Here is a 15,988-nt window from a genome sequence, read left to right as displayed (position 1 = left end):
TAGACACAGATCTACCCCTTTACACTGCTTGTCTAATTTACACTCTTGCTCAAAATTGACAAAAGTTGCGCGCATCTTTTGATAAATTTTGCGCAAATATAGAAACACCTCCCCACCTCACTCTACCGTGCACTCCTTCTCTACCGCACACTTCACAGAGCTGTGGCATTTTCCCGCAGTACACTGCTCACATAGCTAGAAGTGCTGGAACAGCATTGTGCGCCGAACAAAACTCTGCACAATAGTAAAATCATAAATCTTTATAGAGTACACAGAATGTCTGGGTTTAAAAAATATGTAATTTTCCTAAACAATCTGTCCCCTTACCTCTATATCAGTGTTCACCAACGAGAATGCCTCCAAGTGTTGCAAAATTTGGCATACTGTGAGTTGCAGTTTTGCAACAGCTGGAGGCACCCTGGTTGGGAAACACTGTGTACATGTACCAGAGCTGAGAGTGTGATCATGTACATGTAGTAGAAATTAGTGTGCGGCATGTGCATGGAGCAGAGCTGAATGTGTGATTATGTGTATGCATGACTACGCACATACTCAGCTCTGCTGCATACACAATCACACACTCAGCTCTGCTGCATACACATAGTCACACACTCAGTTCTACTGCATACTCATGATCACACTCTCGGCTCTGCTGCATACACATGATCACACATATACATAGACCTAACAGCTGTATCTCCTTCTCCCTCCCTGCACATACAGTGGTATTCTTAGCTGTACACTCACCATGGTTACACTCTACACAGGTGCAATCTCCTGCACTCATCAAGAACAGCAGGAGTTTGATCTACAGTCCGTACAGATCGGAGTCTAATCTAAATATGTATTACATATTGCTGAACTTGCTAGACTTATTCTTATAACATTTTAAGTGTCTTCCTTGATGGTGTATATATGCACATTAAAATCAGGACTTTGTGCGTGTAAAGAGAAAAGACGCAGTTGATAAATCGATAAATCTGTGATAAAAATTACGCAAAAAATAATAAAAAAAAACTGAATTGCGCAAAAAAGATTGCGCAAAATAGACAGTGAAAACAGTGTATATATAATTATAAATGCCCCTCAATGTATCTATTTTACCATGTATATTACTGAGCCTGCGCAGGCTTTCTCTATGGTTACAATATTAATGACACTTGACTGTTGTTGAAGGTCACATGCAACAAAAGAAGAGGACGAGAATCTCAACCAAGGACAGTCGCACAGCCAGCAGTTCACGAAATGTACAGGTACAGTGTAGCCATATGTCTGTCACATTGGTACCCATGTACTGCATGTAAAGCCAATCTTTATTTTACAATGGCTTCATTTTACAAAAAGTTTAACTGTCAGTGTTTCTTCTTTTGCATAACAAACACCGAATCAGTAATATATCAGAAGTTCTCCGGTATAGTGGAAAAGTGGATCAGTGTACCGGCAATTGAGGACTTAAGGGATAGGACAAGTCCAACCTCTAAGACCCACACCTTCCCGACCCACACCTCTGACCATGTCAGGAACTGTCCAGAGCAGGAGTGGTTTGCTATGGGGATTTTCTCCTATTCTGGACAGTTCCTAAAATGGACAGAGGTGTCAGCAGAGAGCACTGTGGTCAGACAGAAAGGACATTCAAAAAGAAAAGAACTTCTGTAGAGCATACAGAAGCTTATAAGTACTAGAAGGATTAAAACATTTTTATAGAAGTCATTTACAAATCTGTTTAACTTTCTGGCACCAGATGATTTAAAAAAAATAAAAATAAAAAATGTTTCAGCGGAGTACCCCTTTAACCCCTTAAGGACCAAGCCCATTTTCACCTTAAAGGGGTTATCCAGGAAAAACTTTTTTTTATACATCAACTGTCTCCAGAAAGTTGAACAGATTTGTAAATTACTTCTATTAAAAAAAACGTAATCCTTTCAGTACTTATGAGCTATTGAAGTTGAGTTGTTCTTTTCTAAGTGCTCTCTGATGACACGTGTCTTGGGAACCGCCCAGTTGAAAAGCAAATCCGCATAGCAAATCTCTTCTACTCTGTGCAGTTCCCGAGACAAGCAGAGATGTCAGCAGAGAGCAGTGTTGCCAGACAGAAAACAACAACTCAAATTCAGCAACTGATAATTATTGATAATTACTGGAATACCCCTTTAAGGACCAGAGCATTTTTTGCACATCTGACCACTGTCACTTTAAGCATTAATAACTCTGGGATGCTTTTACTTTTCATTTTGATTCCGTGATTGTTTTTTCGTGAAATATTCTACTTTATGTTAGTGGTAAATTTTCGTCGATACCTGCATCATTTGCTGGTGAAAAAATCTAAAATGTTCTGAAAAAATTGAAAATTTTGCATTTTTATAGCTTTGAAACTCTCTGCTTGTAAGGAAAATAGACATTCCAAATAAATTATATATTGATTCAGATATACAATATGTCTACTTTATGTTTGCATCATAAAGTTGACCTGTTTTTACTTTTGGAAGACATCAGAGTGCTTCAAAGTTCAGCAGCAATTTTCCAATATTTCACAAAATTTTCAAAATCAGAATTTTTCAGGGACCAGTTCAGGTTTGAAGTGGATTTGAAGAGCCTTCATATTAGAAATACCCCATAAATGCACCCCTCAAAGTATTCAAAATGACATTCAGTAAGTTTGTTAACCCTTTCGGTGTTTCACAGGTATAGCAGCAAAGTGAAGGAGAAAATTCAAAATCTTCATTTTTTACACTGGCATGTTCTTGTAGACCCAGTTTTTGAATTTTTACAAGGGGTAAAAGGAGAGAAATCTTCCGAAAATTTCTAATCCAATTTCTCTGGAGTAAGGAAATACCTCATATGTGTATGTAAAGTGTTCGGCGGGTGCACTATAAGGCTCAGAAGGGAAGGAGCGACAATGGGATTTTGGAGAGTGAGTTTTTCTGAAATGGTTTTTGGGGGGCATGTCACATTTAGAAAGCCACTATGGTGCCAGAACAGCAAAAAAAAAAAAAAAAAAAAAAAGCACATGGCAATTATTTTGGAAACTACACCCCTCAAGGAATGTAACAAGGGGTACAGTGAGCCTTAACACCCCACAGGTGTTTGACGACTTTTTGTTAAAGTTGGATGTGTAAATTAATTTTAGTTTTTCACTAAAATACTGGCTTTCCCCCAAATTTTACATTTTTACAAGGGGTAATAGGAGAAAATGTCCCCCAAAATTTGTAACCCCATCTCTTCTGAGTATGAAAATACCCCATGTGTGGACATCAAGTGCACTGCGGGCGCATTACAGTGTTCAGAAGAGAAGGGGTCACATTTGGCTTTTGGAAAGCAAATTTTGCTGAAATGGTTTTTGTCGCATTTAGGAAGCCCCTATGGTGCCAGAACAGCAAAAAAAAAAAAAAAAACACATGGCATACTATTTTGGAAACTACACCCCTCAAGGAACGTAACAAGGGGTACAGTGAGCCTTAACACCCTACAGGTGTTTGACAACTTTTGATTAGAGATGAGCGAATTTACAGTAAATTCGATTCATCACGAACTTCTCGGCTCTGCAGTTGATGACTTTTCCTGCGTAAATTAGTTCAGCTTTCAGGTGCTCCGGTGAGCTGGAAAAGGTGGATACAGTCCTAGGAGACTCTTTCCTAGGAATGTATCCACCTTTTCCAGCCCACCGGAGCACCTGAAGGCTGAACTAATTTACGCAGGATAAGACATCAACTGCCGAGCCGAGAAGTTCGTGACGAATCGAATTTACTGTAAGTTCGCTCATCTCTACTTTTGATGTGTAAATCAAATTTTTCTTTTTTTTTTTTACTAAAATGCTGGTTTTCCCCCAAATGTAACATTTTTAAAGGGGTATTCCAGGCCAAAACTTTTTTTATATATCAACTGGCTCCGGAAAGTTAAACAGATTTGTAAATTACTTCTATTAAAAAATCTTAATCCTTCCAATAGTTATTAGCTTCTGAAGTTGTTGTTCTCTGTCTAACTGCTCTCTGATGACTAACGTCCCGGGAGCTGTCCAGCTCCTATGGGGATAGTCTCCCATCATGCACAGCTCCCGGGACGTGACATCATCATTGAGCAGTTAGACAGAAAACTTCAGAAGCTAATAACTATTGGAAGGATTAAGATTTTTTAATAGAAGTCATTTACAAATCTGTTTAACTTTCCGGAGCCAGTTGATATATATAAAAAAAGGTTTTGTCTGGAATACCCCTTTAACCCCTTAACGACGCAGGACGTAAATGTACGTCCTGGTGCGGTGGTACTTAACGCACCAGGACGTACATTTACGTCCTAAGCATAACCGCGGGCATCGGAGCGATGCCCGTGTCATGCGCGGCTGATCCCGGCTGCTGATCGCAGCCAGGGACCCGCCGGTCAATGGCCGACGCCCGCGATCTCGCGGGCGTCCGCCATTAACCCCTCAGGTGCCGGGATCAATACAGATCCCGGCATCTGCGGCAGTGCGCGATTTCAATGAATGATCGGATCGCCCGCAACGCTGCTGCGGGGATCCGATCATTCATAACGCCGCACGGAGGTCCCCTCTCCTTCCTCCGTGCGGCTCCCGGCGTCTCCTGCTCTGGTCTGTGATCGAGCAGACCAGAGCAGAAGATGACCGAAAACACTGATCTGTTCTATGTCCTATACATAGAACAGATCAGTATTAGCAATCATGGTATTGCTATGAATAGTCTACACTATTCAAGTGTAAAAAAAAATAGTCTACACTATTCAAGTGTAAAAAAAAATGTAAAAGTAAAAGTAAAAAAAAAAGTGAAAAATCCCCTCCCCCAATAAAAAAGTAAAACGTCCGTTTTTTCCTATTTTACCCCCAAAAAGCGTAACATTTTTTTTTTATAGACACATTTGCGGAAATGTCCGAACTATTAAAATAAAATGTTAATGATCCCGTACGGTTAACGGCGTGAACGAAAAAAAAAAAAAAGTCCAAAATTCCTACTTTTTTAATACATTTTATTAAAAAAAAATTATAAAAAATGTATTAAAAGTTTTTATATGCAAATGTGGTATCAAAAAAAAGTACAGATCATGGCGCAAAAAATGAGCCCCCAAACCGCCGCTTATATGGAAAAATAAAAAAGTTATAGGTCATCAAAATAAAGGGATTATAAACGTACTAATTTGGTTAAAAAGTTTGTGATTTTTTTTAAGCGCAACAATAATAGAAAAGTATGTAATAATGGGTATCATTTTAATTGTATTGACCCTCAGAATAAAGAACACACTTCATTTTTACCATAAAATGTACGGCGTGAAAACGAAACCTTCCAAAATGAGCAAAATTGCGTTTTTCGTTTTAATTTCCCCACAAAAATAGTGTTTTTTGGTTGCGCCATACATTTTATGATATAATGAGTTATGTCATTACAAAGGACAACTGGTCGCGCAAAAAACAAGCCCTCATACTAGTCTGTGGATGAAAATATAAAAGAGTTATGATTTTTAGAAGGCGAGGAGGAAAAAATGAAAACGTAAAAATTAAATTGTCTGAGTCCTTAAGGCCAAAATGGGCCGAGTCCTTAAGGGGTTAAATAGGAGGGTAATAGGAGAAAATGCCCCCCAAAATTTTGAACCCCATGTGTGGACATCAAGGGCACTGCGGGCACACTACAATGCTCAGAAGAGAAGGAGTCACATTTGCAAATTTTGATGAAAAAAAAACAGCAAAAAAAAAAAAAAAAAAAGACCCCACATGGCATATTATTTTGGAAACTACACCCCTCAAGGAACGTAACAAGGGGAACAGGGAGCCTTAACACCCCACAGCTGTTTGATAAATGCTCATTAAAGTGGGATGTGAAAAGGAAAAATTTAATTTTTTACACTAAAATGCTGGGGTTACCCCATATTTTTCATTTTCACAAGTGATGACAGGAGAAAATGTCACCGTAAATTTGTAAATACATTTCTTTGGAGTAAGGACATACCTCAGATCTGGGCGTTAACAGCTCTGCGGGTGCACACCGGTCTCAGAGGAGCAGGAGCACAGTCAGGCCTTGAGCTTCTGCATAGCTGCCTATGGAGCCAGAACAGTGGGGCCCCCTCAAGAAGCGTTACATGGGGTAAATTACTTAAATGGGGTACAGTGGGACATAAAATCATAAAACAGGTTATGTTCCCAGAATGATGACCCAGAGCATAGCCAAAACTAAAAAATACGCCCACCACAAACCCTATGCTCTGAATCATCATTTTGGGAATGTGATGTGTGTGGCCATCCCTAACCTGTTTCCTCAAATGCACACCCCGCTTAGGTGAAGAGAGAGCGCTGCGCATTTGAGGCAACATAAAAAAGTTCCTGATGAGTGACTCAGTGACCCATGACCCATTTTTGGAAAAAATGCCCCCAGAGGTCTTTTCATTTTTCTTTTTTTTTTTGATGAAAAATTTCTTTGAGCAATTTATTGGTTTATGGGGTTAAAACTTGGAATGTACTCTGGACTTGGGATCAAATTATGGAAAATTAAAATGAAAAAGAAAATTTAGTACTGCATGGAAGTGTGATACTCCCTGAAGCAGTTTTTAATGCAGAGGCCCGGATGATCGGCACAAGTGTCATATTGAGTGGTGGTGTCCTTCAGTTTTCCCCTCCTGTAACACACTCTGCATTTTTTCTGGGAACGTCCCTTTTTCCAGTGTGGGGGACTTCACCTGGGACGATCCTGGCACCTATATTTCCAGATCCTTGGGAACGTCGTCCTGATCTTTCCCGGTTGCCAAAGAATCAGGGCCCTTAGGACTACTTCTTGGAACTGAAGGAATGTCCCTGTGTTGCCAGCGTACTGGAGCAGTACAAAAGAGTTGTACATGGCAACCTGTACCAAGTAGACCGCAACTTTTTTGTACCATACCCGGGTTTTCCGCATGGCCATGTATGGCTTGAGAACTTGATCAGAGAGATCAACTCCCCCCATATACTGATTGTTCTCCAGAATACAATCAGGCTTGAGGACTGTTGTTGTGGTACCTTGCACAGGGACAGGTGAGCTGCTTTTACCATGAATTGTGGTCAGCATAAGGACATCCCTCTTATCCTTATACCTGACCAGCAACACACCAGCAATTAGAAATCACACACCGTTAAATAAAAAAAACGCTGTGGCCAAAAAATAAGGGGGGCCAAATGAAGCACCTTGAACCCTTAATAGGGCCCGGGTCACACTGAAAAAACTGCGGCGGACCCTTGAGGATCTATCAGAGGGAAAAATTTGTATACATTTTTTACTTTTTTTAAAAAAAAATTCTATTTTAACTTCCTACCTGTCCCTGCATACAAACTCACCCTGTACTAAAATCACTTCTTCAGCCCTGAGGAGCACAGATACTCGGCAGAGGGGGGGGAGGTCCCTGGCTCCTTCTCACAGCTCTGCCCGATGACTGAACGCAGTGGGCAAACAGAGCTGAGAGAGGGGGACATTAACCCTTCCTCTGCCATCTGCTATTGGTCCGGCCAATAGCAGCGCTGCTGGAGGGGGGGGGGGTGACGGGATCGCCACCTCCCCCTAGCTACAGGAGGTGATTGGCGGTGTATACTAACCGCTGATCACAATCTATCTCTGGGTCATGTGTGACTGTAATCGCTGCAGATCGCCGAAATGGGGGGGGGGGGCATTATCACGGGATGCCTGCTGAATGATTTCAGCAGGCATCCCGGTCCTGTACGCCTGTGGTCATTAAGGGGTTAAGCTCCAGCCTTGTGCGGTAGGTAGATTCGATGGTGAAAATGCAGATTTTCGCAAGGAAATAGTTAAAGGGGTACTCAACTGGTTAGCGTTCGGAACATTTAGCCACGGCCCCTCCCATAGACTTACATCTATACATTGCTGGATAGTGTCCCCCCCAATGCTGGGTGAGTGCTCTACCCCGGCTTAGCACTGAAGGGGTTAAGTAGAGATTCTGGGCACTGCTATTTAAACCCATCTGGGCTATACAGTAAACAGCCATCTATATAGATGGTTGTATACTGTATATTGTAGGGGCTACCGGTATGGGTACCTGCACACAGTCTTCTTGTTTTTGTAGCTCACTTCTAATGAAGTCATTATTACTAGAGGCAGAACTACAGAAGAAAAAAGATGGTACCAGGATATGTAAGTGATTCTTTTTATTTTTTAACCCCTTAACGACAAAGGACGTATAATTACGTTCTCCGCTGGCTCCCGCGATATGCCGCGGGGTCACGTGGTGTCCCCGCGTCATATCAGGTCTGTCCCGGCGGGTATCAACGGCCAGGAACCGCGGCTAATACAGGATATCACCGATATCACCGATCGCTGTGATGCCCTGTATTAACCCTTCAGGCGCGGTGATCAAAGCTGACCGCCGCGTCTGAAGTGAAAGTAACCCGGCTGCTCAGTCGGGCTGTTCGGGACCGCCGCAGTGAAATCGTGGCGTCCCGAACAGCTTACAGGACACCGGGAGGGACCTTACCTGCCTCCTCGGTGTCCGATCGATGAATGACTGCTTCGTGCCTGAGATCCAGGAAGGAGCAGTCAAGTGCCGATAACACTGATCACAGGTGTGTTCATACACGCCAGTGATCAGCATGAGAGATCAGTGTGTGCAGTGTGGGAGCTATGACACTGCAAAAAAAAAGTTTAAAAAAAGTCTTAATAAAGGTCATTTAAAGGAGTTCTCTAAGCTAAAACTTTTAACCCCCGCTGTGCCCGGGCTGTAAAACTATACATAATAAACTTTCACTTACCTGCCTACGATCCCCCATTGTTCCGATATCGCCGTCCCGTTCTCCGGTCCCGGTCTCTTCCACTTCCTGCGGGTCGGTGACTTCACTCTGCGCTCAGCCTATCAGCGGCCACAGCAATGTCCCGTCGCGGCTGCTGATAGGCTGAGCGCAAAGTGAAGTCACCGACCCGCAGGAAGAGGAAGCTGACAGGGATCGGAGCACGGGCGGCGATATCGGATCGTAGGCAGATAAGTGAAAGTTTATTATGTATAGTATTACAGCCCGGGCACAGCGGGGGATAAAAGATTTCAGTTGGAGAACTCCTTTAACCCCTTCCTTAATAAAAGTTTGAATCACCCCCCTTTTCCCATAAACAAAAATAAAACTGTGTAAATAAAAATAAACTACTATAAAAATATATTGTTAATTAAACCACATGGTCAATGGCGTACACGAAAAAAAAATCCAAAGTCCAAAAAAGCGTATTTTTGGTCACTTTTTATACCATTAAAAAATGAATTAAGTGATCAAAAAGTCCGATCAAAACAAAAATGGTACAGATAAAAACTTCAGATCACGGTGCAAAAAATGAGCCCTCATACCGCCCTGTATGTGGAAAAATAAAAAAGTTATAGGGGTCAGAACAGGACATTTTTAAACGTATACATTTTTCTGCATATAGTTGTGATTTTTTTCCGAAGTACGACAAAATCAAACCTATATAAGTAGGATATCATTTTAACCGTACAGAATAATACGGACCTGCAGAATAATGATAAGGTGTTTGTTACAGAAATATGCACTGCGTAGAAACTGAAGCCCCCAAAAGCTACAAAATGGCGTTTTTTCTACGATTTTGTCACACATTGATTTTTTTTTCCCGTTTCGCTGTAGATTTTTGGGTAAAATGACTAATGTCACTGGAAAGTAGGATTGGTGACGCAAAAAATAAGCCATAATATGGATTTTTAGGTGGAAAATTGAAAGGGTTATGATTTTTAAAAGGTAAGGAGGAAAAAACTAAAGTGCAAAAACTGAAAAACCCTGCGTCTTTAAGGGGTTAAACTAAGGCATGTTAAAAAGCCTCTATAACTTTGTGAGAGGACCCTAAATGTACTTATTAGGTGTTTTCTTCTCTTTTCATTTTAGGTGTGTATGCAAAGGATTACAGCAGATTTGGTTGACTACATTGATGACCAGCGTTTATTTTTTAACCCCTTAAGGACCAGGCCCATTTTGGCCTTAAAGGGGTACTCCCGTGGAATTTTTTATTTTTTTTAAATCAAATGATGCCAGAAAGTTAAACAGATTTGTAAATTACTTCTATTAAAAAAACTTAATCCTTCCAGTACTTTTAGGGGCTGTTTACTACAGAGGAAATGTTTTTCTTTTTGTATTTCTCTTCTGTCACGACCACAGTGCTCTCTGCTGACCTCTGTGTCCATTTTAGGAACTGTCCAGAGCAGCATATGTTTGCTATGGGGATTTTCTCCTGCTTTGGACAGTTCCTAAAATGGACAGCAGAGGTCATTAAAGAGCACTGTGGTCATGACAGAAGAGAAATCCAGAAAGAATAGCATATCCTCTGTAGTATACAGCCCCTAAAAAGTACTGGAAGGATTAAGATTTTTTAATAGAAGTAATATACAAATCTGTTTAACTTTTTGGCACCAGTTGATTAAAGAAAAAAAAAAGTTTTCCACAGGAGTACCCCTTTAACGACGCAGGACGTATATTTACGTCCTGCGCCGGCTCCCGCTATATGAAGCGGGATCGCACCGCGATCCCGCATCATATCACGTCGGTCCCGGCGCTCATCAACGGCCGGGACCCGTGGCTAATACCACACATCGCCGATCGCGGCGATGTGCGGTATTAACCCTTTAGAGGTGGCGGTCAAAGCTGACCGCCGCTTCTAAAGTGAAAGTGACCCGGCTGCTCAGTCGGGCTGTTCGGGACCGCCGCAGTATAATCGCGGCGTCCCGAACAGCTTACAGGACACCGGGAGGGCCCTTACCTGCCTCCTCGGTGTCCGATCGACGAATGACTGCTCCGTGCCTGAGATCCAGGCAGGAGCAGTCAAGCGCCGATAACACTGATCACAGGCGTGTTAATACATGCCTGTGATCAGGATGAGAGATCAGTGTCTGCAGTGTTATAGGTCCCATAAAAAAAAGTTTAAAAAAAGTGTTAATAAAGGTCATTTAACCCCTTCCCTAATAAAAGTTTGAATCACCCCCCTTTTCCCATAAAAAAAAATAAAACAGTGTAAAAAAATAAATAAATAAACATATGTGGTATCGCCGCGTGCGTAAATGTCCGAACTATAAAAATATATCATTAATTAAACCGCACGGTCAATGGCGTACGCGTAAAAAAATTCCAAATTCAAAAAAAGCGTATTTTTGGTCACTTTTTATACCATTAAAAAATGAATAAAAAGTGATCAAAAAGTTAGATCAAAACAAAAATCATACCGAGAAAAACTTCAGATCACGGCGCAAAAAATGAGTCCTCATACCGCCCTGTACGTGGAATAATAAAAAAAGTTATAGGGGTCAGAAGATGACTTTTTTAAACGTATAAATTTTCCTGCATGTAGTTATGATTTTTTCCAGAAGTACGACAAAATCAAACCTATATAAGTAGGGTATCATTTTAACCGTATGGACCTACAGAATAATGATAAGGTGTAATTTGTACTGAAATATGCACTGCGTAGAAACGAAAGCCCCAAAAAGTTACAAAATTGCATTTTTTCTTCGATTTTGTCGCACAATTATTATTTTTTCTGTTTCGCCGTGAATTTTTGGGTAAAATGACTAATGTCACTGCAAAGTAGAATTGGCGACGCAAAAAATAAGCCATAATATGGATTTTTAGGTGGAAAATTGAAAGGGTTATGATTTTTAAAAGGTAAGGAGGAAAAAACGAAAGTGCAAAAACTGAAAAACCCTGAGTCCTTAAGGGGTTAAGGACCAGGCCAATTTTATTTTAGCATTTTTGTTTCTTCCTCCTCGCCTTCTAAAAATCATAACTCTTTTATATTTCCATCCACAGAGGATATGTTTTTTGCGTCACCAATTTTACTTTGTAATTACAACACTTACTTTACCATAAAATGTAAGGAACAACCCAAACAATATTATTTATGTGGGAAAATTGAAAAGAAAACCACAATTTAGCAAATTTTGGAAGATTTTGTTTTCACGGTATACACTTTATGGTAACAAATGTCACAATTAAAATGATACCCATGTTATATGCTTTCCTATGATTGTACCACTTAAAAAAATCTCAAACTATTTTAACAAAATTAGTATGTTTGAAATTGCCCTATTTTGACCACCTATAACTTTTTCATTTTTCCATATACAGAGCGTTATGAGGGCTCAATTTTTGCGCCGTGATTTTTAGTCTTTAGTTTTTATTGGTACCACTTTTGCTTAGGTTTTACTTTTTATAATTTTTTATAAATTTTTTGGGAATAAAATGTGACAAAAATGCAGCAATTTTGGCCTTTTTAAAAAAAAAAAAAAAAATTTACGTTTACGCCATTCACCATACGGGATAATTAACAATAAATTTTGATAGTTCAGACTTTTATGCATGCGGCAATACCAAATATGTTTATTAATTATTTTGTTTTACCCTTTTTTGGGGTAAAATGTGAAATTTATTTTTTCTTTTTTTTACTCTTTAATAGTCCCCATAGGGGACTATTTATAGCAATGATTTGATTGCTGATACTGTTTAGTGCTATGCAAAGGGCATAGCAATGATCAGTATTATCGGTGATCTTCTGCTCTGGTCTGCTCGATCTCAGACCAGAGCAGAAGACCCTTGGAGAAGGACAGAGGCAGGTGAGGGGACCTCCTTCTGCCATTAAGGATGATCGGATGCCCGCGGCAGCGCTGCGGGCGATCCGATCATCCATTTAAAGTACCGCTCTGCCGCAGATGCCTCTGATAGCAGCCGGGACCTGCGGCGCATGATGCGAACACCGGTCCAGTTTTTGCGGTCATGGCGGAGCGTAAATGTATGTCATGGTGCGTTAAGTACCACGGCACCATGACATACATTTACGTCCATTGTCGTTAAGGGGTTAAATAAAATGGGTAATGAGGGGTGTGGTGGGTTATTTATTTTTTTGGTAATAATTTTTTTGGTTTAAAATACGACAGGGATATCGGGAGGAGCTGGCTACTAGCATGCCCGGAGCATGTAAAATGGCGCTCTTGGGCCTTGTAATGTCAGGCTGTTGCTACTATGTTGGTATCTGGCTGATTTGGAAAATACGGGGAACCTCATTTTTTTTTTTTAATACATACATGTAATCAATAAGGCATTAAAGAATCTTTCCTATTTAAAATGCTTCAGGCCTGTTGCTACTCGGCTCTTCCCTGTACCCCAGTGGCATTGGGTAATAAAGGGGGTTTAGCGATAGCTGTTTTATGAGCTATCGCTAAGCCCTGGCTCATTAACGGACACCGTCTATCAGGTGGCTTCTGCTAATAAACCTGTAAACTAAATAAAATAAAATAAAATACCCCCCATACAACTGTGGCTAAGAAGAAGCAAAAACTGCTGGTCATTGACATAGTCCATCAAATCCACAATAGCCCATAATAGCTATCATAGCTATCACCATCTCTATCATCGTCCCTCTCCCGGGATGCCGAACTGCTGTATGTCTGTTGTTGCACAATAAAACACTGTTCCTGAGCCGGATGGGTGAGTTCCATTCTTGAACTATTCCTTATGGGATATATCGTTTGGACTTGCTTCTTTGAATTAAGCACCGCTCATCAGCATTGAATGATTATTGGTATCCATTTCTCCCACCCGCCCAAGTGCTTTTGCTGCTCAGATGTGCCGAATGCTATCTCTGCTTTGTGGTTATATGGGATCCGAAATAGCCCTCAGCATAAACGGATCTGAAATGAGCAGAGTATAAAACACTAAAAATGGTTTATACCGTATATACTCGTGTATAAGCAGAGTTTTTCAGCACGATTTTTCGTGCTGAAAACCCCACTCTCGGCTTATACTCGAGTGAACTCTCCGCCTCGTCATCATCCAGACCCCCCCTTTAGTTTTCTACTCACCTCTTCTCGGTGGGAAGGAAGGGTGAGCTGGCCCGGGCCATCTATGCTGCAGGGACCGTCCAGTGGGGAGGGTTAGTCGTTCCAGGCTATCCATTTTCACCGGGAGGACCTCTTCTCTGCTCCAGGCCCGGCCCCGGACTAGTGACGTTGTCTTGACGACGACGCACAGGGATGTCCGTGCGCAGCCGATGTACCTGCGCATGAACGTCCCTGTGCGTTGTCATCGTTGTCAAGGCAATCACTAGTCCGGGCTGGGCACGGAGCGGAGAAGAGGGCCTCCCGGTGAAAATGGACAGCCCGGAACGACTAACCCTCCCCACCGGACGGTCCCTGCAGCATAGATGGCCCGGACCAGCTCACCTATAATCAGTATGGGGGAGATTTATCAAAAATTGTCCAGAGGAAAAGTTGCCCAGTTTCCCATAGCAACCAATCAGACCGCTTCTTTCATTTTTAACAAGGCTTTTTCAAAATAAAAGAAGCGATCTGATTGGTTGCTATGGGCAACTCAGCAACTTTTTCTTTGCACGGGTTTTGATAAATCTCCTATACATAAAAAGTATAAAGATCAGCCGATAAACAAGGAAATGGCTGCTTAGAATTTTTTGTGCAGTCAATAAAATTATAGTTATCAGCCACACATCGCCCTGTCTAAAAAGGCGATGCGTGGCCGATAACAATTGAGTCACATGATGCTGCCCAACCACACAGCTGCATGACAAGCTGCGATCACGCTGATTGACACTTGTTCATTGAATCTGGTCTGGCCTAGGGCCCTAAATAACATGACCAGTCTGCTTACGGGAAACTAGTTTCATATCAGCAATGTTGCCAACAGAGGTGAAGGTTAATTCTAATCTAGGTTTCTGTTGGCAGGAGCGCTGCAAAAAGATGAATGGTGCAAAAGAAATAAGTCAATCTGACCTTTGTATAGTGACTGGTCATCCCATTACTCATTACGCTACAATATACAGAGTATCGCGGTGTTCTAATACGCGGTGTTCTAATAGGTAACACATGCAATAGTATACTGTAAATGGCTGTATTAAGTGGTGACTAGATAAAGGCATCTCATGACTATCTAGTAACATGGAGGGAGATTCATCAAAACCCGTGCAGAGGCAAAGTTGCTGAGTTGCTCATAGCAACCAATCAGATTGTTTCTTTTATTTTTCAGAGGCCTTTTCAAAAATGAAAGAAGCAAACTGATTGGTTGCTATGGGCAACGAGTCAACCTTTCATCTGCACAAGTGTTGATGAATTTCCCTCCCGTTTCCAATAAATAGTCATAGATCCCTCAATGATCAAGGCACTGGCAGCTTCGGTTTTACCCATGCTTGTGGAGCTTTCCTCTGACTACTCTTGGACACATACAGGGAGAGATTTATCAAAACCCATCCAGTGGAAATGTTGATGAGTTCCCCATAGCAACCAATCAGATTGCTTCTTTCATTGTTAACAAGGCCTCTGCAAAATAAAAGAAGCGATCTGATTGGTTGCTATGGGAAACTGAGCAACTTTTCCTCTGCACAGGTTTTGATAAATCTCCTCCAAGATCTGTAAGTATATTGTTGGAGATTTATCAAAACCTGTGTAGAGAAAGAGTGGTGCAGTTGCCCATGGCAACCAATCAGATTGCTTCTTTCATTTTTCACATGCCTCTTTAAAAATGAAAGAAGTGATCTGATTGGTTGCCATGGGTTTTGATAAATCTACACAGGTTTTGATAAATCTCCCCCATTGTATGCATTACCCTTCTGTACACTGGCATTCTATAAGCCAGTATGTGTGGCATAAACATTTACAACATATCACTCTTAACTGGGCAAAGGGATTTTTATAAAATACTCTTCTCTAGTGTCCCTAATGTGATGATATTATGGTAATAAGAGAAAATAAATGTTAAAGGGGTACTCCAGTGGAAGAAAAAATCAAATCAACTTTTGTCAGGAAGTTATAAAGATTTGTAAATTATTCTATGTAAAAACATTAAAGGGGTACTCCGGCGCTAAGATATCTTATCCCCTATCCAAAGGATAGGGGATAAGATGCCTGACCGCGGGGTCCCGCCACTGGGGACCCCCGTGATCTTCCACACCGCACCCCGTTAGGATCCGCCCCCGGAGCTTGCTCGCTCCGGGTCTGATTACTAGAGATCACAGGGACGGAGCATAGT

The 15,988-nt window shown here is 41.3% G+C and overlaps 1 protein-coding gene across 13 annotated transcripts in view; it reads left to right on the top strand.

Moving 5' to 3' along the window:
• LMNTD2 (lamin tail domain containing 2) overlaps positions 1-15,988 on the top strand; it is a 223,700-nt gene that overhangs the window by 164,521 nt on the left and 43,191 nt on the right. For 12 of the 13 annotated variants that reach the window (XM_056527122.1, XM_056527121.1, XM_056527120.1 and 9 more), the window contains one exon: positions 1,177-1,253. In XM_056527122.1, the coding sequence (XP_056383097.1) occupies positions 1,246-1,253 (8 nt within the window). In that variant the 5' untranslated portion in view covers positions 1,177-1,245. Of the gene's footprint in view, positions 1-1,176; positions 1,254-14,084; positions 14,182-14,688; positions 14,823-15,988 lie in introns of those variants that run through there. The other variant, XM_056527114.1, reaches the window with a different exon arrangement.

The sequence above is a fragment of the Hyla sarda genome, chromosome 6, assembly GCF_029499605.1.
Source record: "Hyla sarda isolate aHylSar1 chromosome 6, aHylSar1.hap1, whole genome shotgun sequence".
In the NCBI taxonomy this organism is placed as follows: domain Eukaryota; kingdom Metazoa; phylum Chordata; class Amphibia; order Anura; family Hylidae; genus Hyla; species Hyla sarda.
This window is presented reverse-complemented; position numbering and strand designations above follow the sequence as displayed.